Genomic DNA, 25,232 nt, shown 5'->3' on the forward strand with positions numbered 1-25,232 from the left:
GCATATGGGAAAAATCAGAGAAGAAAGGTTCATTCACTCGCAGTAGTTTTAAGCCATCATAACACCCTCACGCACCCCCCTCTCCTTCTTCTCCTAAAATAAAAATAAATAAATAAGACCACAATCAAGAAATTATTCTAAACAAATAGTATGAATGGTAGAGAGTAAAAACAAAATTTCAGCTAAGTGAAGTTATTCTTATCTTTTAGTCTTGAATATAAGAATAAAAATGAGAGTTTGACTGGATTGAGTAATCTAGTCAACACTTTATAGTGTTGGGGGTATTCTTCTTTATTACAATAGGTTCCAAACTCAGATAAGGAAGAATAACATGTTAACGTAGCGTTTGTTAAAATGAGTAAGATAAAATTGTATCAATATAAGGTTGGAATGTTTTTTTTTTCTATAAGTGATAAGGATATGAAGCATTCCAAGATTTTTATCAAACTATTTGTTAAATTTTTTAAAATGCATTGGAGGACACATGCGTCTTTTTTTCTTATCTGTAAAGACTAAAAATAAATTTATAGAGCAAAGATAAATTTATCTGGAAAAACCCAGATAAGAAGTCATGTGATTTCTTTTCTAAGGGTCATTAGATAAATTTAACAAATACAATGAAAAACACTTTTGTCTGAAATGCTTTCCATATCCCACTTTTTTCAGTCTATATTTTGATTAACAAATACTATTTAATTAGTCAACAACCAACATAAAAATCATTGGATCTTTCAAAATAAGTTCTAGAATTCTTGTGGCAGATCTCACCTAGAGTGATTAAGGCTTTTGATGATGACAATAATGGAATTATCCTTGTCTTTTGGCATTAAGTAATTTTCTGACATATAGTCTGTACTCAAACTTGTAACTGTCAATCCAGAAAAAGAAAAACTTGATGCAGATAAGGTTTGCCTTCTCTTTTATTTATAATGCTTAGAAAGGAGGAAATAGATGGGTTATTACATCGTTTACTCTTTTTGTAGGTTTCCAATCTCATGACATGATAGGGGAAGAAGGCGGGGGGAAGAGAAAGAGGGAGGGGCATCTACAAGACTTTCTCTAGCAAACTTGAATACTCTCTATACCTAAAAAGACTTCATATGGTATTCCCTAGTAAGCTTTTTATTTTTGCAAGTGTTTTGTCAGGTTTCTTTGCTGAACAATAATCATGTTTTCCAGAATAGATAAAATGGTTTGTTTTGACATAAAGTAGCCATTTCACTCACCAAGCTAGACATACTAAAGCTTATGTTAGACAACAATTTGAAGTGAGAAAGGGAAAAATATTTATGGATGACTTGAAAATTTAGCAAAAAAAATTATAAACTTAGGAATTCATAGCACTAGTTATGGAATTCTTGAGAACCCATCCACACTGGCACATAGAACCTATACAACTAGACAAATTGATCTTAGTCTTCCCTTGATTTTAGGAGGAGGTTTGTAACGCCCCATTATTTTGAGGAAAATAATAGTAAATATTTAGTTTCCGTGCCTGAGGTAATTTATGTATGATCTCTTGAGAATCGAGGGAATTTAAGAAATTAACTTGAGGAATGCAGTACTTGGATGAGTTATTATTTTTAATATAATGTATGGTGATATTTAAGGAATTTATGGGGTTTAAATATAAAACTTGGACATTTAGTTAAACTAAAATTTAATATTGTGGTAAGACATAATAAAGATGGTGGTAGCCAAGTGGTTGCTCACGCAAGTGATTAAGTGAGAAGGCTTGTTTTTGGAGAATTTGCCAAAAATTTTTGGCAAGCAATGGGCTGCAAAACAACACCGTTTAGGGTGCCCAAATTGAAGCCAAAAGCTTCCAGCAGTCACGCGTCCAGCGCTACTGCCCTTGTCCGCCCAGCCTTATCTCCTCACCAATTTCAATTTGATTTTGGGCCAAGCAATTACTCTCCAAGTTTAATTTAATTCCAGCCATGAGCGTGGAAGCTCGGATTAGCATTGGAGAAGGGAAATCAGAGGAATTAAATGTGTATAATGATGGCAATTGAGGAAGGGATATGTTTGTAGAAAAGTCAAAAATTAAGAAAATAAAATGGTGAAGCAATAGGGGGGGCGTGAGCGGCTGCCGAGCTCGCTTTATGTTTATATATATAGGATGTGTGTGATAACTTGAATTAACAAGTATTATAAAAAAATTAAAAGTGAGGCAAGTCAAGGCAAATTAACGTTGGAAGAGATGGTCTTGGCAGAAGAGATGGCCATGCTTACCTTGGGTATGGGTAATTATCAAGTATGGTCAAATGGATTGGATAGAAGAAGGCAGGCGTAATGATGCTCCTAGGAAACTTTAATTGGAAATCTAACCTCCACATTGCTAAATTGATTTGTGGGTGCAAATAAAATTACAACCCTATTTGTCTGCCCCTCCCTTGCGTCTACCAAGCCTTCTAGTGGCTTTCCATGGGAAATTAAGAGAACAAAATTGGAGGAGAAGATTGAAAAAGGAGAACAAGAAGCAGCAGCGAAGAAGTGGAGAAATCTGGGGTGGAGAAGTTTGGATTTGAATTGGCGTCTGTATAATCAGGTAGGTGAGAAGTAAGTATATTAGACATTGTGCGATTGGATTTAATTTTTAGACGGATAGATTTAATATCTAGACTGTGACTTTGAAGTATTAGTAAAAAGTTATTATTTTGCAGCAGTTGAGCAAGGAAGTTGGAATCTATTACTGGAAGGCAAGCTCTTAACCCTCTGCTCGTGTTCTTTATTTTTCATGAAAGTATCTATGGTTTTTCGTATTTTAATCCCTCCTTCACCGTAACTCAGTTCCACACATTAATAATAATAATCCGCGTGGTAACCCCCCCCGGTGACTTATATTTTATTAATGAGTTTATTGTTAATGGAATAAGCTAAGCAATGATGTCTTGGTGTCTTTCATTTCGACTGTCACGGAGCTTCGTATTACTCCGCTTTCCTTGGAATGATGTCGAACCCCTTGGGGCTAGGTTCTTGGAAAGTGGCTATGGTTAAGATTATGGGGTTATGTTAATAAATTATTAAAAATGTGGAGATAGTTTCATGTGTATGAGAAGAGATGAGAACGTGAATGACATAATGGTGTCTATGTTGTTATGGATAAAGTGTGCGAAATGATGAGCTTAAGTGGCTAAGTTTAATGATGTCTATGTGTGTCTTGAGGGTATGGGGTATAAAGCCACTGACTGTCGACCGTGGGTCGTGGCAGTGGATAGTTGGATGTATGGGCGCCATTTATCGACTGTTATGATAAGTGCTAGACAGGTCAGGAGAGCTGGTACTTCCAGATTCCCGCCTTGATTGTGTGCATATCATAATATGTGTGTTGCATGGGGATTGAGTTACACTCACTGATGGGACATGCTTTGTGTGTGATGGGATGTGTGAGCATTTGCATGATCCGGTTGGTCTAAGAGCCAACTTGGATACTCTAAGTGAGCTGGTACATTTAGAGCATATTGTATGTGTGAATTCTTATGTGGGCGTAGCATGGCCTGATAGTTGGTTTATGGGGGCCTTGTCATCTCGTTTATGCTGCAAAAGTCGTTGCATTTCCTAATTGTTGCATTGCATGGTGAGAATGTATGACTATAAGGTAATGAGTATGGGTGATGGGTGGCGCCCACCACAGAAAGTAGGCCATGGAAGTAGGCCACGGAAAGACCTTGGGAGTGAGACCCACAACAGCAGAAAAACTTTAGGAGTGAGACCCACGGCAGTAGAAAGACCTTGGGAGTGAGACCCACGGCAACAGAAAGACCGTGGGAGTGAGACCCACGGCAACAGTAAGACCCTGGGGTGAGACCCACGGTAACAGATTATGTTGAAAGTGACAGGAAAAGACATGTAAGGGAAATGGTATTTGGACTTGGGGCGCCAATGTGTGTTTGATGTGGGCCCCAAGGACCGTTTATGTGAAGTTTATTATATGTTTATGCATCTAGAAATAAGGCAGTTATTGGATATGGCATGGTATGACGTTGTATTGACATGAATTGCATTTGGTGTTATAAAAAGAGTTATGTCCTGTAACCTGCAGCCTTTCTTTCTAGGGCTTGTTGAGTCTTGTGGTTCATGTTTGCTTTCCATCATTCCAGGTGAGAGTATCCTGAGATCGTAGGTGCATCCGATAGGGTTTGGTTCAGATCGTCGAGTTATGATAGCAGGTGTAGAGTTCTCCCGAAACTAGATCCTGGGTGTCATGTGTGTGGGTCAGGGTAATGCTTCTATGTTTTTGAGTCATGTGTTTGTTATGTAAGCCCGGGTGGGCTCATGCTGTGAATGGTTATGTATGATGATTATGAGATGTTATATGATAAAAAAAGTTATGGCTTTAATAAGGGTTGTGTGTGTGAGTGTAGCTGCGTTATTGTTCGATATCATTCAAATAATGACCCTTTCAAGGATCCTCTTGGTGCACGGGGGCTTTGGGAGGCAGGCCATTACAAGGTTACATTTTAGATTTGGGAAAGCTAAAATAGATTTGGGCAAAGTTTGAAGATTAGTTGTTATGGAGGAAGCAGTCGACGGTGACGAAGAAGATCGACGACCCAACACAAGGCAAGAAAAGAGGTCGTCAGTGAAGGCAGAGACGTACAACGGTAGCGACAAAATGTCTATCAATAGTTGAACAAAGCAGATCAATAGTGAAGGGGCGAATGACGATGGAAAGGAAGAAATGATAGACGAATGGGTGTGAGAGTCGTTAGTGAAGGCGTGCGAAAGCTAGCAGTCACGATGGCAAAGCGGTCGATGTTTGATGGCAATCGAAAGCGACAACAGCAAAGGCTACTGGTCGAACAGTGATGGCTGAGGCTCTAGAAACTAAAATCGACAAAGAAGCCGATAACGGGTGTGGTAGACGAGAGGTACGACAGGAGAGGAGAGCCAGCTGGTTGGTCAATCATGGCGATGATGCCTGAACGACGATGATGGCCAGTGGCGATAACGGTAGTTGGACAACTTGTGTTCTGGCCGAAAAATGACAAATATGTGTAGATTCGAGACTAAAATATGCTAAACATTGATGGTTTGATCCAATGGCTTCGATACCACTTTGTTACAAAAATTAAATCGAAAAAAAATCACAATCAAACCAACAATCACACATACGAATACAAAATTTTACATGAAAAAAGCCAAATCAGGAAAAACCACAAGCAGAAAGAACAAAATATTACTAAGCAAATATTACTAGTATAAAAGTGATGTTGCCAAACCTAAAATATCACTAAACAAATATTGTTACAATAAAAGTGATATAACTGTAACTAATTGTAGAGTATTGAGCACCTATTTATAGATATAAAATTATCTATAGATGTAAACATAAAATTCTATCATGATTAGAAGATGATTCTTGAGAATATTTCTCTAAATGAGATAAATCCCAATCGAAATTAAATTTGACAACATCCTAATCATAGTCAAATTTGAAGTCATAATTACGGTCAAATTAAGAGCTTCAATTACATATAAATTTGAATTCCAAATCACAATTATAACATTCAAGCTACTCCTTCTCTAATATTTCGATCATTTTCCCCACCCTTATTTGTATATTCAATAGGTCTTGTTTTTTCTTGAACGTCTAGGGGTTTAACTCATTGTGTGAGAAAGGCAGGAAAATATGCCTCGTAGCATTGAGACTTTTTGATGTTTGAGGCAAGCTTGTTAAACTTGAGTTTTTAAATTAAATTTAGAAAATATTCATATATTCGAATTCTAAATTATAGATAATAAAATGGTAAGAATTTGTTTATTTTTAAAATTATTATTTAAAAAATATAATTATACACTTGATAAACTAACAAATCTCATCAATAAAACATAAAATGTACTTGTTTAAAATTTTAAATTTAATAACACATCACAAATATATTGTTCATAATAATAAACTCCAAATACAATACGGAATTAAATTAAATTAAATTACTAATAAAAGTCAGTTACAAACTCATAATTATTTCCATTATTCTTATCTTCAACGTCACCAATGCCATCATTACAAGCATGAACCTCATGATTAATTTGTCAAATAAACTAAACTATATATCCAACATGTGTTGTGCATGTCCTTTCCTTTGTGTAAGCTCCAAAACCCCACAATTGCCATCAATCGAATCCTTATTATGAGTGGTATCATACTACTTCTTGCTTCTCCCATACATAAGTGTTAGGATTTATGATTCAAAATGTATTATCATTTTATTTGTTTTGTGCATGTTGTTTGCATTTTGATATATGCATTTGGGTTTCATCTTACTTACATTTAATTGAAGTTTAAATGTGTATATGATTTGTTGATTATTTTGTGGACCAATAGCCATTGGGCCGAGATCTGTTTTATGAGCCAAGCCCATTTTTCATGTGGCCCATGCGTGTTTACCCCAGCCCAGCTCGTTGCCTGTTGCTATATAAGGGCAGCTTCATGCCATAGCTGAATTAGATCGCTTACTCTCTCATTTTCTGAAACCCTAGTTCGGCGCACATGAAGGGAGACTCTCTCTCGCTTGTAAATCCTTCTCTCGTTCAATTGACTTCGATTTGTGGTAAGATCACTTGGTAAGGTTGTATTCTTTTAATTTATGTTGTTGAATCGCTTGAGGCATGAGAGATTTGGTGTAACTAATAGATCAGATTCTTGACACGATTTTGAGATCGATAGAACAGATACTATACTTGTTCTTGTATTTTGTTTTCTGTTTTTCAATTGATGTATTTGCAATAAGTTTTGTTCTTGTTGTGATCTTGTACTCCGGTTGTAATCGAAAGCTATTTAGTGGATTGACTAGAGGCGAAGCCTCTACTGTGTGTAGGATTCTTTCGAATCCGAACACGTATCTCGCTATGTTGTTATTCTGTGTGCGTGAGTTGTGTTTTAAGGGTTTCATGTCTGTTTTTATTTTATTGCGCTTGCTCTTGGTTGGTTTGGCCGATTAAACAGGGTTAATACATTAACAAGTGATATCAGAGCCCTTGGGATTCAAGATCCGGGCCGAACAGTTTCAAATCTAGAAAGGTAAACACGAAGATCTTTTTCGGATCTTCAATTGGGTAAGAAATTTTTTTCAGTTGCCCTAATTTTGTGATCTGTTTTGTTTTGCCCTAATTTCATAATCATTACTGTTTTTTCAGTAATTGTGTATGTGTGATTGTGATTTGCTTAAATTCCTTGTCTTGAGTTATTTAAAGCATGCTCAAATTTGCTTGATTCCTGTATCTTTTCTTTCCCTAACTCTTTCTAAAGTTCTTGATTATGTTTATCATCTAATAAGTTTTTCGTTCTGTTTTGGCCTAATATTATATTGATTTCTTGATTTTGTTTTAAAATCCAAAAGTGTTTTTTCCTTAAAATCAGTGTTTAAATTCTAATTTGTCCCAAAAAGTTTAGAGTGTGTCTGATAGGATTGCTTATCTTGTTCAATTCTTGATTAACTTGTTTTTTGGCCTGCTCATACATTTTTTTTCTATATGGCTCCATCTAAATTGGAAGTAGATAAATTTGATGGCCATAGCAATTTTAGCATGTGGTAGAAAAAGATGAAGGTAGTGCTTGTCCAATACCAGTGCATGAAGGCTCTAGTGGAAATAAATGAGGAAAATGATAAGCAACTCTCCATGACTGCCCAAGAAAGGTAGGACATGGATGAGATTAGGGCAAAACATGGACTGGTAACCCAACATTGTAATTTATCTTCACCTTTCTATATGCTCTAGGCACATCTCTCCTCCATCTCCTCAAGATATAATGGTCAGGAAGCAATGTCACACTATTTCGAATCAATATCGAAAGAGCATGTCTATAGACTATCCCTCGAAATTTGAACAAGTGACAACTGCAATCAATGTGACACTTCTCTCCCTCAAACATAACTGTAAATCTCTTTCTATTCATTCTTGGTTCGTGGAGTATGATGTCTTATCCAACTTCGTATGTAGTTCCATAACACCCAACTTCGGCTGAGATAATATCACAATACATTTTTCCAGTGAGCTCTTCTTGAAATTCTTTGAATTTTGAGATCGTGTAAACCTCCTAGAATTGTTTTTCTATACTATACCAAGTTGCGCATGGTACCATTTGTGAATAGGACTTAAAATCTGCTTGGACTTTTTTTTCAACCTTACACCTCAAAGCTCACTCGTACTGTTCAACAAATTGCTTCAATGAGGCATTTGAGGTGACGTATCCATTGAAAAATGCATTCATACTCTCACTTAGTTGCGTCGTTGACATCCCAGCCCAAAAACTTGTTTTCAAATAACAAGGTACCCAACAACATCTTTCACTGAATAGCCTAGACAACCACTCATTGTCATACAATGTATACATGTCAATGAATGAAATCCAGCCTCGTTCAAATTCTTCAAGGGTTTGTGATTCGTAAACAACTTCATACATGACAGAAATTGCAGCCTTGTGAGCGTGGCCCCCAAATTTTTCAAGCAACTTCTTCAATATGTGCCATAAACACCATCTTTGCCTTGTGTTTAGAAAAATGATTTGAATGGAATTTTGCATGACCCTATCTTGATCAGTTATTATACCAACGGGGGCCTGACCCTCCATGCACTCAAGCCAAGTCTGAAACAACCAAACAAAACTCCTAGTATCCTCATTGGATACTAACCCACATCTAAACAACGTCAACTGTCCATGATGATTGGCACCAACAAAGGGGGCAAACGGCATGTCATACTTATTTGTCAAGTACGTCGTATCGAATGTGACAACATCGCCAAATTCCTTGTATGCTTGTCTAAACCTATTGTTAGCCTAGAACACATTCTTCAGTCGACAATCATCATCCAAATCCAAACTAAAGAAAAAACTAGGACATTAGGCTTGCATTTTTGTAAAGTAGGCTTGTATAACAGCTGCATCACCCTCCTCAAGTCTTAATCGCCTAATTTGATCAATATAATTTCTATAATCCTTTTCTATAAATGGAAGATTCTCATATCCATCCGCTTCAACAACAGCTGAGTTGTAACTCTTATGCATTGGAATACCAGCTATGTTGTTGACTTTAAGTTTTCGTTTCACCTTTTCAGTCAATTTTTGATTACATCGATAAAGCCTAGATTTTAAAGGACTTGTAGGGTGATTATGCTCCAAGATGACTTTGGTAACACGCCATACTCTGTTTAAATCTGTCGTAATTGTCAGCCTAGCAAAACCCCCTATTTTGATGGTTGGTTGAGACCTCAAAAAACTACTTGTATCCCCAGTTCTTCGGCCTTCTCGACTATAAGTAAATGTCACATACTTCAACAAACCATCATCATCTTTTCTTGAAGATCTTTTCCTAACAGGGAAACCCACACCATAAGCATATGTTTTGTAAAATTCAAAAATCTTGTTGTGGTCTCTAAACTTCATCCCAACCGTAGGCACAACGATCTCACTAGCCTCTAATGTGCATTCATTGTCCACCCCTACTTCAATCTCATCGTTCTCGACAACTACATCCTCTTCATTATAATACGAAAATTGATCTCCTATTTAACGCAAGAAGAATTGAAACAAATTTCAAAACATCACAGATCAAAATGGGATGGAAAAATGTAGATTGAAAATTTGGCTTCGTTCAAGCGGGCAGACAGGCGAACTTCATCCAATATGAAGCACTTCATATGAGATGAAGTCCGCTAGATGATATCCAGTGGACTTCATCCCATATGAAGTCCGCCTAGACTTCATCCAAGCGGACTTCAACAATGCGGCATCCATTAACAGATGGGTGGAGTTTGCTGTGTTGAACGAAATAAACAAAATAATGCAAGCATCCATATACACAAAACAAAGGCGAAGGAAATAAAGGAAGAACTAACATGGCTCCGACATTGTCGTTGTTGGTGGTTATACTGGCGTGAGCGTTTGCTGGAGAAGGCGACACGGCACCATGCGACGTCTGTGAGCAACTGGCTATGAAAGGGCTTTAATGATCGTTTTGCTATCAACCATTGATGGAGAGCAAGGTGGAGAGATAGAGATAAAGATAGATAGAGAGAGAGAGAGAGAGAGAGAGAGAGAGAGATAGTAAGAAAGAGAGACTTAATGTGGGGTGAACTTCAAAGAGTCTGTCTTTTCTTTTACCAAAATTTTAACAAAATATCGCGACATTTACATCATCAAAATATCGCGATTTATCACGATTTATCCTTTCGATCATCTTGTGTGTTAACTAATTCAGGCAAAATAGCATTTTCCTTCTCTTTTCGCCTTTCCTTGTCTTATCCCGACCATCAACAACCACAGATGTCAGGAGGCCTACAGTTGCTACTTGCCTGTTGCCATGAAAGAGGAGGAGATAGCCGGATGACTAAAGTACAAATATACTCTATCAATATGATGCTCCAACCCAACTCAAAGATGATAAGAATAATTAAATAGATACATTCACAGGAATGATTTTTCTTGTTTATTTTTTGTTTTTTGTACAAAAAAGGGATCTTTACGCGGTATTAATAAACTAAAAAAGGATGATTAACTTTACATATATTCTATAAACGCTGTTATATATATACGAATAAATAAAATGTATGAATTGTGTGATGAAAAATGAAAACAATAGAATCGTTAGTCCTTTTCGTTCTAGTTGCCCTTAGGAGTGTTCTGTAGGCAACTGACTCCATGCGCCAGCTTGCACTCCTCCATCACCATGTCCATTGCTGTTATACATAGATACATGGAGAATGAATGATTGTTTGTTTGAGAATTAAAGTGGTGCAGATTCTGAATATTTAGTTATTAATAATGAATTGTATAGGTAGCTTATAATTTCGTATTATATATTATCTTAATGACATATTAAATATTTAGATAATATTTGTTTAAATGAGTAAGATATGATTATACTAAAATAATTTATTTGTAAGATCTAAAATAACTTATTCAAATAAAAAAGAGATAAATTTATCTAAAAATTCAAGATAAAAAGTCATATGACTTTTTTTAGATAAATTTAACAAATATAATAAAAAATATTTTTATTCGGAATACTTTTTATATCTCATTTTTTTTGATTCAAGATAAAATATTATATATTATCTTGAATCGAATAATTGCATTATTATCCATTCAATTAAATTAACAAAGCTTTGTAACCAGGGAGGGAGGGAGGGAGGGGTAGAGGGTATTTCTGTGGTGTCCTAAAAAGACTGGCTGTTGTGGTTATGAAACAATGAAAGTCTCCATTGTTATTAAATTAATATTACGTTATAATTTAATAATATATTTAAATGTATGACAATTATTAATTTTTTAAATTTAACATAAAATTTATTTATATTTAATAACTTACTAGTAATTAATATATAAATTAAGAATATATTGTTAAATTAAAACATTAATAATTAACGTAATATTATTATTATTATTATTATTATTATTATTATTATTTTAATGACGTCTCTATACGGACGCCCCACCATGGTGCCCTTTTTCTTGTGGATTCGACTTTTAGATTACTAGTTGACAGACTATTGAATGTAACATTATATGAGAGCATCTACTGTTATATTCAATAGTCTGTCGATTAGTAATCTAAAAGTCAAGTCCACAAGGAAAAGGGTTGACGAATCACAGCCATAAGAAAAATTTTAATTCTAAAAAAAAAAAAAATCTTAGTTCTAAACCGACTGGAGGTGGAGGGCGCAAGCAAACTTTTCATGCCTTCTTATTATTGTGCGAAGTTATGGACATTTAAAATATATATATATATATATAATTTAATATAAAAGAATGTCATAAGTTAGCTAATTCTAAAAGCATTAATTTCCTTCCTAGAGATTATTATGCAATGAAAAATATATATAATAGTTGAATAATAGTAATAATAAAATGTAAATATTCCATACAAACGTACGGTTGAATCTAACATTTACAAAAAATAAATAAATTATAATTGAGAGCGCTAAAGACACATTTTGTAACGCCCCATTTTCCCACAACGAGCGTTAACTCGAGATTTCGAGAATTTTTTTTTTTTTGTTTTCAACATCGAACACACAACATAAGTCTCTCAATACATATACCTTCGTCATTATCATTTCCCGTCAATCCCGATCGTACCTTCTTAGCATATCAAAATTTAATAATAAATAAACTAAGACAGGTATCAACAATTACATCAGCGGAAGCAAGATCGAAACCTCAATGATATATAACCGACAATTCCTTTACAATAGCCAAATCGATGTTTCACATGAAAATATCAAAATATTACATAACCTCTGAACATCGTAACCATGGACAAAACCTACGAAAACTAAACATAGCCGCTACATCTCGATGATATTCTTTCCCTTGGCGCCACCGCTTTCACCTGGAACGTTTGAATATTCCAGGGACATAGTCCAAATTAGATGCTGAATCATCTAAGTGAGAGTTCAAAAACGTTTTCAAGCAGATATGAAAAATCATATACAAAATCGATAAATCCCGACATGCACCAGCCTAAGAGAATCCCACATAGCACTTAACCCTAATCGGGGAAAATGCAATCTCTCTAAAGGCGACACAACCACTTCGGCCCATTGGCAAAACAATCCTGCTTAAGAGGGACAACCTCGACATATGAACCCGGGAATCACCCCATTGTCATTGTTAGGCTTTACGCTCCAACTCAAAAGCATTCCAAAACCCAACGCAACCCTAGCCCCAAGAGTGTCACACCAGCACTATCCTCGGAATCGACGTCACCTCGGCATTAATGCTATTGCTCAAAGGAACCTGGGGTGGTGTCCACTTGCAGCCCCGCCACTTGAGCCAACAACCGGGGTGGTGTCCACTCTCAGCCCCGCCACTTGGGTCCCGTAGGGTGAAGTCCGTCTCAGCCCCGTCTCAAGTGGGTCACCTAGCATTAATCCTAGGTACGCATCCCGAGTGCTGTCACTCTGTGCTACGTCACAAGTTACCAACCCACGTCCCACATGGACGACACAAAACAAGCCAACGCCGAAAAATCATAACATGCATAAAATCAACATCTCAATGTATGCACTTACCGTACGAAATTCAATGCATGTGTAAATAATTGTTTGGACAACCATAATAAACCAAGTCATAGGGATGAACATTCCCAGTAAACCATTCACATGTCGCTTAAAATCTTTTCGGGTAGAACCACTCACAAGTCAAAACAAAATTGGGGGAGAACACTCACCTTTAGGCGCAATTCGAATTCTTCTTAAAAAGCGATGTTTGCCTCGATTTGCGTGCCTTCTTCGATCTTCGCACGAGTCACTTCGTCTCAACCCTCAAGGCACCCTAATCATCACATTTATCCAACAATTATAATTCTCCTTAATTTTCTCACAATTTTCCTATTTTTCTCCCATTTTCTTCTCTAAGAATCCAAAATAAATATCTACACAACTATTTTCTCAAATATTTTTACATAATAATTCATAAAAAAATATTTATAAGCCTCTGGTATTTTCTGGGAATTTTCCAGATTTTTCTCCTATTTTCTCAAATTTCCATAATTACTTTTCCTTGAGAAAATTTATTTCTCATCGATTTACTTCGAATATACTTCAAGAAAAATCACCAAAACTCATAAAATAAATTCCTTATACTTCTGGAATTTTTCCAGAATTTTATAAAAATTCCTCCTATTTATTTTCTATTTACATTTCATTTCAAAAATCAAAAATAATTATTTCCCCAAGAAATTTCCAAGATAAAAATTCACCAAATTAAACTATTCATCTTTATTGAATTTCTGGATATTTTTATAGAATTTTAATTTCTTTAATTCTATTTTTTATCTAATTTTCTATATTTTCAGTATTTAAAAAAACACAAAAATACCTCCGATCATTTTCTCCGGCGACGGCACACCGGAAAATTGAAGCGATGACACCAGGCTGTTCCTCTCCCTTAGTCGATCCCAATGGTACCAATCTTGCTCGGAAAAGACCACCGAAAGCCTTCCGATTTGGCCAAAAACAATCGGCCGAAGCTATCCCGCCACCGAACTCCGGCGAATCAAATTGACCCTCGATTCGAACTTCGATTGGCACGAAATTTTCCATATTAGTTACCCATCACCTTGCGAACAAAAGCCCCTTATTAGATCGCTCGATCGATCACTTTACAACCCGATTTGGTATTTCACGCAAAATATATATATATATACGGCCGAATGTATATATATGCGAAAACACCCTCTAAACTACCCCAAAAATTCCCAAAATCTCCAGAAATGATCCTCTTCCCTCAAGGAACAAAAGCCCCTTATTGGTTTCCCTCGATTTGCTCTCAAAACCGAGCAATTTGATGCTTTATTTTCGGCCGAAACCCTTGACTATTTATAGCCAAATTCGACCCCCACGTGGCCGATTTCCGGCCAAGGCTTCTTCCCCACGCTTCTTAGACCACCCTAGGCCACTCCCTGACGACCTTAGGCTGCCCAAATCGCCAGAAAATCAGGCCAAAATCTCGGCCAAATCTGCCATGCTTTGGCAGATTTTCAAAAATTGCGATTTGGCCCCCTTTGAATTTCCTTTTACATTTTGGCCCTTATTCTCAAGCCCCTTAATTATCCAACTATACCACTAAGACCCACAAGATTAGAACTTCTCATTTCTCCCTTGAAATTTTCAAAAATTCACCGTTTTGACCTCCCTCGGGCATTTTTAGAAAATTACACTTAGGCCCGACTGATTTATTTAACCTCAAATCCACTCGATTCAACCTAAAACCTCTTAAGGGTTGTTCTATACATCGAATACTAGTCCTTGATACCCTCCTTTGACTTTTTGGACATCGTTTATAACAATTCGGTAATACGACCTAATTGGCAGCTGTATTTTTGCTGTACCGAAAACTGTTCCCGATCTCATTTCTTTCATCACTAAAAATCATAATTTTAATTGCTTGTAGATACTATACCATTTTCCTTGGCTATCTAGGGTCCGAGGTACTCCCTCTGATTAATTCGGTCGTCCAAAGCTGTGTTAGTGTGCCCTATAGTCTTATTTTTCCCAAAATTCCAATTATGCCCTTTATCAAACATCATTTTTATTCTCAAAATTATTCTCGGGTGTTACATCCTCCCCCCCTTAAAGAAATTTCGTCCTCGAAATTTGGTTCGTGATATTTGCTAATGACTTCCAATTGAAGTGTCCTAGGTACCACTTAGCAATTATTCATAACTTATATCTCCATATGATCCGAGCTTACCAGACACGTCTTTTATTTTTTCTTTTCTTTCAGAATATCCCGTTGTAGCTTTGAACAGGCAGTTACACGAATCCCAAAATAATTCATAACACTTATTATTATTTCCAACTGTGTCCTCGAAATACATTTCATTGACTCCGAACCGACTCTAATGCTAATGCCATGATGACACAGAAATTGATAACATTGAACTCTAACTCATCTGCCAAGATGGCATAGAAATTGATAACATTGAATTAACTCGGCATATCTTTGGTCATTGTCGGATGGGTTTCTTCGTCATCTCTTGCCAAGCCAGGGTAAACCTCTTCATTTTCTCTTGTTAGGCAAAAGACTCATCCGGTACGAGGTCTTGGCGTCATGGTTATCTTCCCAGGTTGATCCATCTTCTGTCTCTTCAGACATTCACTAGCGTAGTGACCGGGTTGATTGCACGAGTAGCATGTGATCCCCGTTCGATTCCCAATTGGAGATACATCTTTCTTCTTAGGGCAGTCCTTTTCCTTGTGTCCTTTTTCGCCGCACGAAAAACACATGATATGCCCTTGAGAACAATTTCTTCCTAGGTGTTCTTTATTGCATCGGGGACACGGCTTGCTATCTTTGAAATTTTTCCCTCCTGTCTTATGCTCCGTGCCTTTCGAATCTTTCTTCTTTTCATCAGATCTTATCAGTCCTACACGCAGTAGGTTCATTTCAGTGGTCAGTGCCCTGTCCAGCGCCTCGTTGTAAGTGTTGATGGTACATGAGCTGAGGGCTTATTGTAGATCCACTTTCAATCCACTCACAAATTTCTGTGCCTTCTGTCTTTCGTCAGTTTCATACATAGGCACGTATCTGATTAGTTGGGTAAACTTGACATCGTATTGGGTTACTGACATTTCGTCAGTCTGCTTTAAGTTCATGAATTCCCAAGTTCTCTCTTCCTTCCAGCTTTGGGGAAAGTACTTAGCATTGAAAACTTCCTTAAATGCTTCCCAGGTTATCGCCTGAGCTTGTCTCGGCCTTAGATCCTGTGCTGCCTGCCTGGGTGTCCTTTGTAGGGCTCGTTGGGCTGATTGCCACCATCGTGCAGCCTCTTCCTCGAGCATGAATGTAGCGCAGTTAACCTTCTCTTCGTTACTGCACTGCAGATGTTGGAGCAGCTTCTCAGTTTGCTCTATCCAGTACTCGGCTGCACTGGGGTCATCTCCCACTTTTCCTCTAAACACCGGGGGTCTTTGCCGGCGATACTGATCCAGCATATGGGGGGTGTGCCTTGGTGGCTCGTTCCTTGTTACATGTGTCAGCACGCCCTCTAAGATTCGCTCTATTCGATCAAGCCTACTTTCACTAGGACTTGATCGCTCTTCTTGTCGTCTACTGCTCGCGGCACGATTCGTGGAGCGACTACGGTGATTACTCGTAGCTGAATTCGCAGAGCGACTATGGCGACTGCTTGTGGCGCGACTCACTGAGCGACCACGATGACTGCTACTACCGTTTTCCTCATCTTGCTCATTGAGATCCAGGATTCTTCGAGTCCTCTCCATCTGGAAAAGAAAACATCAACACTTGAACCATAACGATTCTAATACTCGAATCCTCGATAAATACCAAATCATTCTAATACTTGAATCTTAATGATTCATATCACTTACTTATAAACCTAACTTAATAGCTAGATTACGTCACGTCAGACTAACCGTTACTGACTCAATCATTCTTTATTTCCACTAGTACCCCTGAGTCTCCAATCGGGGTTTTTTGCTAATTCGCTTTGATACCAAATGTAACGCCCCATTTTCCCACAACGAGCGTTAACTCGAGATTTCGAGAATTTTTTTTTTTTTTTTTCAACATCGAACACACAACATAAGTCTCTCAATACATATACCTTCGTCATTATCATTTCCCGTCAATCCCGATCGTACCTTCTTAGCATATCAAAATTTAATAATAAATAAACTAAGACAGGTATCAACAATTACATCAGCGGAAGCAAGATCGAAATCTCAATGATATATAACCGACAATTCCTTTACAATAACCAAATCGATGTTTCACATGAAAATATCAAAATATTACATAACCTTTGAACATCGTAACCATGGACAAAACCTACGAAAACTAAACATAGCCGCTACATCTTGATGATATTCTTTCCCTTGGCGCCACCGCTTTCACCTGGAACGTTTGAATATTCCAGGGACATAGTCCAAATTAGATGCTGAATCATCTAAGTGAGAGTTCAAAAACGTTTTCAAGCAGATATGAAAAATCATATACAAAATCGATAAATCCCGACATGCACTAGCCTAAGAGAATCCCACATAGCACTTAACCCTAACCGGGGAAAATGCAATCTCTCTAAAGGCGACACAACCACTTCGGCCCATTGGCAAAACAATCCTGCTTAAGAGGGACAACCTCGACATATGAACCCGGGAATCACCCCATTGTCATTGTTAGGCTTTACGCTTCAACTCAAAAGCATTCCAAAACCCAACGCAACCCTAGCCCCAAGAGTGTCACACCAGCACTATCCTCGGAATCGACGTCACCTCGGCATTAATGCTATTGCTCAAAGGAACCTGGGGTGGTGTTCACTCGCAGCCCCGCCACTTGAGCCAACAACGGGGGTGGTGTCCACTCTCAGCCCCGCCACTTGGGTCCCGTAGGGTGAAGTCCGTCTCAGCCCCGTCTCAAGTGGGTCACCTAGCATTAATCTTAGGTACGCATCCCGAGTGCTGTCACTCTGGGCTACATCACAAGTTACCAACCCACGTCCCACATGGACGACACAAAACAAGCCAACGCCGAAAAATCATAACATGCATAAAATCAACATCTCAATGTATGCACTTTACCGTACGAAATTCAATGCATGTGTAAATAATTGTTTGGACAACCATAATAAACCAATCCATAGGGATGAACATTCCCAATAAACCATTCACATGTCGCTTAAAATCTTTTCGGGTAGAACCACTCACAAGTCAAAACAAAATTGGGGGAGAACACTCACCTTTAGGCGCAATTCGAATTCTTCTTAAAAAGCGCAGTTTGCCTCGATTTGCATGCCTTCTTCGATCTTCGCACGAGTCACTAAGTCTCAACCCTCAAGGCACCCTAATCATCACATTTATCCAACAATTATAATTCTCCTTAATTTTCTCACAATTTTCCTATTTTTCTCTTATTTTCTTCTCTAAGAATCCAAAATAAATATCTACACAACTATTTTCTCAAATATTTTTACATAATAATTCATAAAACAATATTTATAAGCCTCTGGTATTTTCTGGGAATTTTCCAGATTTGTCTCCTATTTTCTCAAATTTCCATAATTACTTTTCCTTGAGAAAATTTATTTCTCATCTATTTACTTCGAATATACTTCAAGAAAAATCACCAAAACTCATCAAATAAATTCTTCCTATTTATTTTCTATTTACATTTCATTTCAAAAATAAAAAATAATTATTTCCCCAAGAAATTTCCAAGATAAAAATTCACCAAATTAAACTATTTATCTTTCTTGAATTTCTGGATATTTTTATAGAATTTTAATTTCTTTATTTCTATTTTTTATCTAATTTTCTATATTTTCAGTATTTAAAAAAACACAAAAATACCTCCGGTCATCTTCTCCGGCGACGGTACACCTGAAAATTGAACCGACGACACCAGGCTGTTACTCTCCCTTAGTCGATCCCAATGGTACCAATCTTGCTCGGAAAAGACCACCGAAAGCCTTCCGATTTGGCCAAAAACAGTCGGCCGAAGCTATCCCGCCACCGAACACCGGCGAATCAAATTGACCCTCGATTCGAACTCCGATTGGCATGAAATTTTCCAGATCAGTTACCCATCAACTTGCGAACAAAAGCCCCTTATTAGATCGCTTGATCGATCACTCTACAACCCGATTTAGTATTTCACGCAAAATATATATATATATATATACGGCCGAATGTATATATATGCGAAAACACCCTCTAAACTACCCCAAAAATTCCCAAAATCTCCAGAAATGATCCTCTTCCCTCAAGGAACAAAAGCCTCTTATTGGTTTCCCTCGATTTGCTCTCAAAATCGAGCAATTTGATGCTTCATTTTCGGCCAAAACCCTTGGCTATTTATAGCCAAATTCGACCCCCACGTGGCCGATTTCCGGCCAAGGCTTCTTCCCCACGCTTCCTAGACCACCCTAGGCCACTCCCTGACGACCCTAGGCTACCCAAATCACCGGAAAATCAGGCCAAAATCTCGGCCAAATCTGCCATGCTTTGGCAGATTTTCAAAAATTGCGATTTGGCCCCCTTTGAATTTCCTTTTACATTTTGGCCCTTATTCTCAAGCCCCTTAATTATCCAACTATACCACTAAGACCCACAAGATTAGAACTTCTCATTTCTCCCTTGAAATTTTCAAAAATTCACCGTTTTGACCTCATTCGGGCATTTTTAGAAAATTACACTTAGGCTCGACTGATTTATTTGACCTCAAATCCACTCGATTCAACCTGAAACCTCTTAAGGGTTGTTCTATACATCTAATACTAGTCCTTGATACCCTCCTTTGACTTTTTGGATATCGTTTATAACAATTCGGTAATACGACCTAATTGGCAGCTGTATTTTTGCTGTACCGAAAACTGTTCCCGATCTCATTTCTTTCATCATTAAAAATCATAATTTTAATTGTTCGTCGATACTATACCATTTTCCTTGGCTATCTAGGGTCCGAGGTACTCCCTCTGATTAATTCGGTCGTCCAAAGCTGTGTTAGTGTGCCCTATAGTCTTATTTTTCCCAAAATTCCAATTATGCCCTTTATCAAACATCATTTTTATTCTCAAAATTATTCTCGGTGTTACACATTTAGATTACAGAAAATGTGGGATTTTGGAAGGAAGTATATTAGAGTGAAATTAGAGTGTGAGTGAAAGTACGTAATTAATATATAGTAGAAAATTCTTATTTCTTAGATATATATATATATATATAGATATATGGTTCCATATTTTTATATATCATTTTCCATTTTGAGAGCGTAAATGGGAGGCACAAGCCAAGCCAGACAACGTTGTCAACCGCAACCAACAATATTGAACAAAGGCTGCCTGCCTACAACTCTTAAAAGACAAGAGTTCTTTTACACGGTTAGTTAGTGCTCAGCCAGCCAAGCCAATTATTATTATTATTATTAGGATTAGGATTAGGATTACGATGAACCACACTTGACATTTCTCTTCTGCCACGTGCCATCCATTCTGCCTTATTTCACACAAACTCCATGCACCCAAACGTTACACATTCTTCTTCTTCTTCTCTCTATATATATCAAAGCTCACCCTCACTCTTTCCTGTTCCTCCCAAATCTCTCTCTCTCTCTCTCTCTCTCTCTCTCATGGCTCTGAGAATCGCCATGCCGGCGGTGGCTGTGTTTCTAGCTTTGATGGCCGTGTCCATGGCCCAGCCTCCAGCTTCATCACCCACCACCACCCCCACCCCTACCACACCATGCCCCACGGCCACCCCACCATCACCAACGACGACGCCCACCCCCATGTCGCCGCCGCCATCTCCCACCCCCACGTCGCCGCCGCCATCTCCCACCCCAATGCCGCCGCCGCCATCTCCCACCCCAATGCCGCCTCCTCCATCTCCCACCCCCACGTCGCCGCCTCCATCTCCCACCCCTGCGTCGCCGCCGCCATCTCCCACCCCCATGTCTCCGCCGCCATCTCCCACCCCCAGGTCTCCGCCGCCATCTCCCACCCCCACGTCGCCGCCTCCATCTCCCACACCCATGCCGCCGCCTCCATCTCCCACCCCCACGTCGCCGCCGCCATCTCCCTCCCCCACGTCGCCGCCTCCATCTCCCACCCCTACGTCCCCGCCGCCATCTCCCACCCCTACGTCCCCGCAGCCATCTCCCACCCCTACGTTGCCGCCGCCATCTCCCACCCCCATGTCCCCGCAGCCATCTCCCACCCCTACGTTGCCGCCGCCATCTCCCACCCCCATGTCGCCGCCGCCATCACCCACCCCCACGTCGCCCCCGCCATCTCCCACCCCCACGTCGCCTCCGCCACCGCCACCTCCCACCCCCACCTCGCCTCCGCCACCGCCACCGCCACCTCCCACCCCCACGTCGCCTCCGCCACCGCCACCTCCCACACCCATGTCGCCGCCTCCATCTCCCACCCCTACGTCTCCGCCGCCATCTCCCACCCCCATGTCGCCGCCGCCGGCTACCCCTCCGTCCAACTCCCCGCCTCCATGCAAGGAAGCACCATCGCCATGCTGCTAACGTTGATTGGAGGGGCTACAGTGATGCTTGTTTAGTTTGATCAACTACTAGTCATTGATTTCATCCTTAATTATTCTCTTCCATAATTTGATGTAGATTTGGATATCTATTTTCTGTATCCATTTTTTTTTTTTTTTTGGGTTCATGTTTAATATTAGTTCTTATTATTATTATGCTTTTTTTGCTTGGGAGCTGCATTTTGGATTTGTGAGGAGGGTTGAGGATTTTATTAAGGAAAATTCTATTTACAACCATAATTTTTACTCTTCGTAATCAGCGTAAAGTAAAATTTTAATTTTTACTATTTACAACCAGAGTGATTTCTTTTTGCAACAATCCATATTTCAAATATACCCTCCAAACACTCATCTCTCAAAAGATACCTCCACGCGCAGTAAACCCACTCTATTATTCAAATAACAGCAGCTATAGCTAATTAGATATAAGATATTAGAAAATTATTAATATTTTTAAAAATTAAAATAATTTTTTAATATTATCAAATAACATACATCTATATAATTTATATTTAAAAATAATATAATTTATAATATCAATTACTAGTTCAATAACATAATTTACATACTACGAATGAATTAAATCAATGAATTCAAAAAAAACATAATATATATGTAATATATATGTATGGCTATATAATATGAAATCATTCTCACAGTATTTGTAATATTATAATTATATATATATATTACATAAATTATTATATATATTATAATATATAAAATATATATATATATATATTCTCCTGAACTTGAGGTTCAAGAGAATTGAATTCTCCCGAATCTCAACATTCGGGAGAATTCATATTCTTCGAATTTATAAATTTGGAGTTGTATGAACCTCTCGAATTTTGAGGTTCGGGAGTTGAGGGATGCCCCGAACAACAGGGTTCGGGGGCTAGGAGATACCTCGAATCTCGAGGTTCGGGGAACCCTAAATTGCCCGAATCCCAAGGTTCGGGACATCCCCCAGCTCCCGAACTTTAGGGTTCGGGACTTCGGACAATTTTGGAGTTCAGAGGTTGAGGGATGCCTCGAACCCCGGGGTTTGGGGGCTGGGAGATGTCCCGAACTCAGAGATTCGGGAAACTCCAAATTGCCAGAACCCTAAGGTTCGGGGCATTTCCCAAGTCCCGAACCTTAGGATTCGGGGCTTGAAGGCACCTCCGAAAGATATTTTTTATTTTTTAATTAATCTTATTTTTTTAATTCTTTTGTCGTGCATGTAAATTATGTGATTTAATTCATCCGCAGTGTAGGTAAATTATGTGATTTAACTAGTGATTGATGTTATAAATTATGTTATTTTTAAAAATAAATTATATGGATGCATGTTATTTGATAATATTGAGAAATTATTTTAATTTTTAAAAATATTAATAATTTTCTACTGTCTTATATCGATCTACTATAATTGTTGCTATTTGAATAATAGAATAAAATGACTGTGGCGATGGTGGGTGAAGAAGTGGGTGCACGCGCTTGAAGAGTAATGGTGAATGATTGATCGTAAACAATTTAAATGAAGGGTAAATATGAGTTTTCATCTGAGGATATTTTAGGGATATTAAAAGTGGGTTACGGAGAGCAAAAATGATGGTTACAAATAGAATTTCCCTTTTATTAATCATCAGATGCCACAGCTCTTTTTTAACACTTTTTACTGCAGCTGATGAATAAATTCACTCTGATTCTTGCTGCCTTTCCCTACATATATATTAATGTTAATTTTGGGTCTGAATTATGACATAATTTCCGGGCAAGAATTCTCTAATTGCTTCAAGAAAACCCATTAATTCAGAGAATCAATGAAATAAGAACTAAAACAAGAGAAGATATCTTTTTCACACACACACACACATATATATATAATAGAGTCCAACTAAGAGAAAATGTTTAATTAAGCCTTCTTAATTATTAAGGAAAGTAATTAATTACTAGCTAGCTAGATAATGAAATCTTGCTTCGAAGTAGTTCAAATCTTATTGGAGTGCAAGAAAAATTTGATTTAAACAAAAGGCTAAATTAATGGAGAAAGTGATTATTATTTTTTTTTTAGTGAATCTTCCCCCCACAGAATAATGAATGTTTCCATATATATTAAGCCATAATTTTAAGAATAATGAATGTTGCTCACCTTATTTTAACATCATCCCAAGCATGAGAGTTGATGTCGCAGATGGACCTTATGGCGTGTTGTTCTTCAGGTGACTATGTGTACAAGACAATCCTGACCGAGAGCTCACTACAAGAAATTCGAGTTTTAACGATGAAAATTTCTGTCGCTATTTTGTGACGGAACAGAGATGGATTGCAAAATTTTTGTTTTTTTTGAGGATTAGCAACGGAAAAAAAATTTGTTGCTAAAAACATAAAAAAATAAAAAATAATAATTTTTTGGCGACGAAAAATAAATTCCGTCGCTAAATTTTAAAATAAAAAATTAATTTTAACGACGAACTTTAAAAATAAAATATAATGACAAGAAGTTATTTCGTCGTAAACTTTGAAAATAAAAAATAAAAAATTAAAATTTAATATTAATTTAAATAACCAAAAAAATAAAAAAGTTAAAAAATTAAAGGCAGCCACAGATTTTTTAATTTTTAATTTTTTTTATTTTTATTCAATTAATTTATAAATATTTAAATTTGAGATTAATATTTAAATATATAAATATTTAAATTTTATAAAAATTAAATATATTAATGTATATTTAAAAAATAATTTAAATAAATATATTAAGTTTAAAAATCATAATATTGTTAAATTCTAAATATATAAATTAATATATTTCATGTGCATAACATAAAAAATATATTAAATATATAATAATTATTTATTTATAATATTTATTAAATGTGTACAAAATGTAAACAAACACTACATTTGAAAAATAAATAAAAAGTTTAAAAATCATAATATTATTAAAATTTTTATTATTTTAAATTTTAGAAATCATAAAAATAAAACAATGTCGATGGATTACATTATATAGAAATGAGTTTACGAGCTATCTTGTCAATTTTGTTTTCTCTATAAATAGGAGAATTTTTCGCTAAGCTAAAAAGTTTAAAAACCATAATATATGGATGTCATTGTGTCTTATACTTGATAACAGTACATCATATGTCACTATCTAATATGTAGATATTGTAACACAATTAAATGTACAATTAAGTCATTCATAATAAACAATTAGAGAAGTGACATGTGTTACTCTTGTTAAAAAATAAAAAAATATATGAATAAATATTTATTTAATATATTTAGGTAGCGTTTGTTAAAATGAGCAGAATAAAAGAATATCAAGATAAATTCGGAATGATTTTCCCCCTTAATAGTTATATTATAAAAAAAACTCAAGATTTATCCTAGTAATTTGTAAATGTTCTGTAAGTTTTGTTTAATATAATTTTTTTTATAGAAAAAAATTAATTATTTGAGATAACAAACTATTAATAAATAATTCAATATATCAAACTAATTTATTATAATTAGTAAATTTATAATATAATTATACTTTTAAATAAATATTAATTTGAAATACAATAATTTAAATTATTTTATTATCACATTTTAGATGATTACAATAAGATTTTATTCAAATTACATTATTTTTATCAATTAAATAATTATTAGTATTATTTTTATAAATTATATATATTTTTTTATTTAATTATTAAATATTAAAAAAAGTAAATAAATTGAAG

At 36.8% G+C, this 25,232-nt stretch overlaps 2 protein-coding genes across 2 annotated transcripts; both read right to left on the minus strand.

Annotated features, from left to right (window-relative positions):
* Positions 1-8,848: 8,848 nt before the first annotated feature.
* Positions 8,849-10,681, minus strand: LOC127787487 (protein FAR1-RELATED SEQUENCE 6-like). The gene is made up of 2 exons (XM_052315547.1): positions 10,615-10,681; positions 8,849-9,510 (listed from the first exon to the last, which is right to left on the minus strand). The coding sequence occupies exons 1-2, from the start codon at positions 10,679-10,681 to the stop codon at positions 8,849-8,851; spliced, it is 729 nt and encodes a 242-aa protein (XP_052171507.1).
* Positions 10,682-15,960: 5,279 nt separating this feature from the next.
* LOC127787489 (uncharacterized) lies at positions 15,961-21,429 on the minus strand. Its single transcript, XM_052315548.1, has 2 exons — positions 20,614-21,429; positions 15,961-16,734 (listed from the first exon to the last, which is right to left on the minus strand). Exons 1-2 carry the CDS (start codon positions 21,427-21,429, stop codon positions 15,961-15,963), a joined length of 1,590 nt encoding a protein of 529 aa, XP_052171508.1.
* Positions 21,430-25,232: the final 3,803 nt, after the last annotated feature.

The sequence above is a fragment of the Diospyros lotus genome, chromosome 12 (assembly GCF_014633365.1).
Source record: "Diospyros lotus cultivar Yz01 chromosome 12, ASM1463336v1, whole genome shotgun sequence".
In the NCBI taxonomy this organism is placed as follows: Eukaryota; Viridiplantae; Streptophyta; class Magnoliopsida; order Ericales; family Ebenaceae; genus Diospyros; species Diospyros lotus.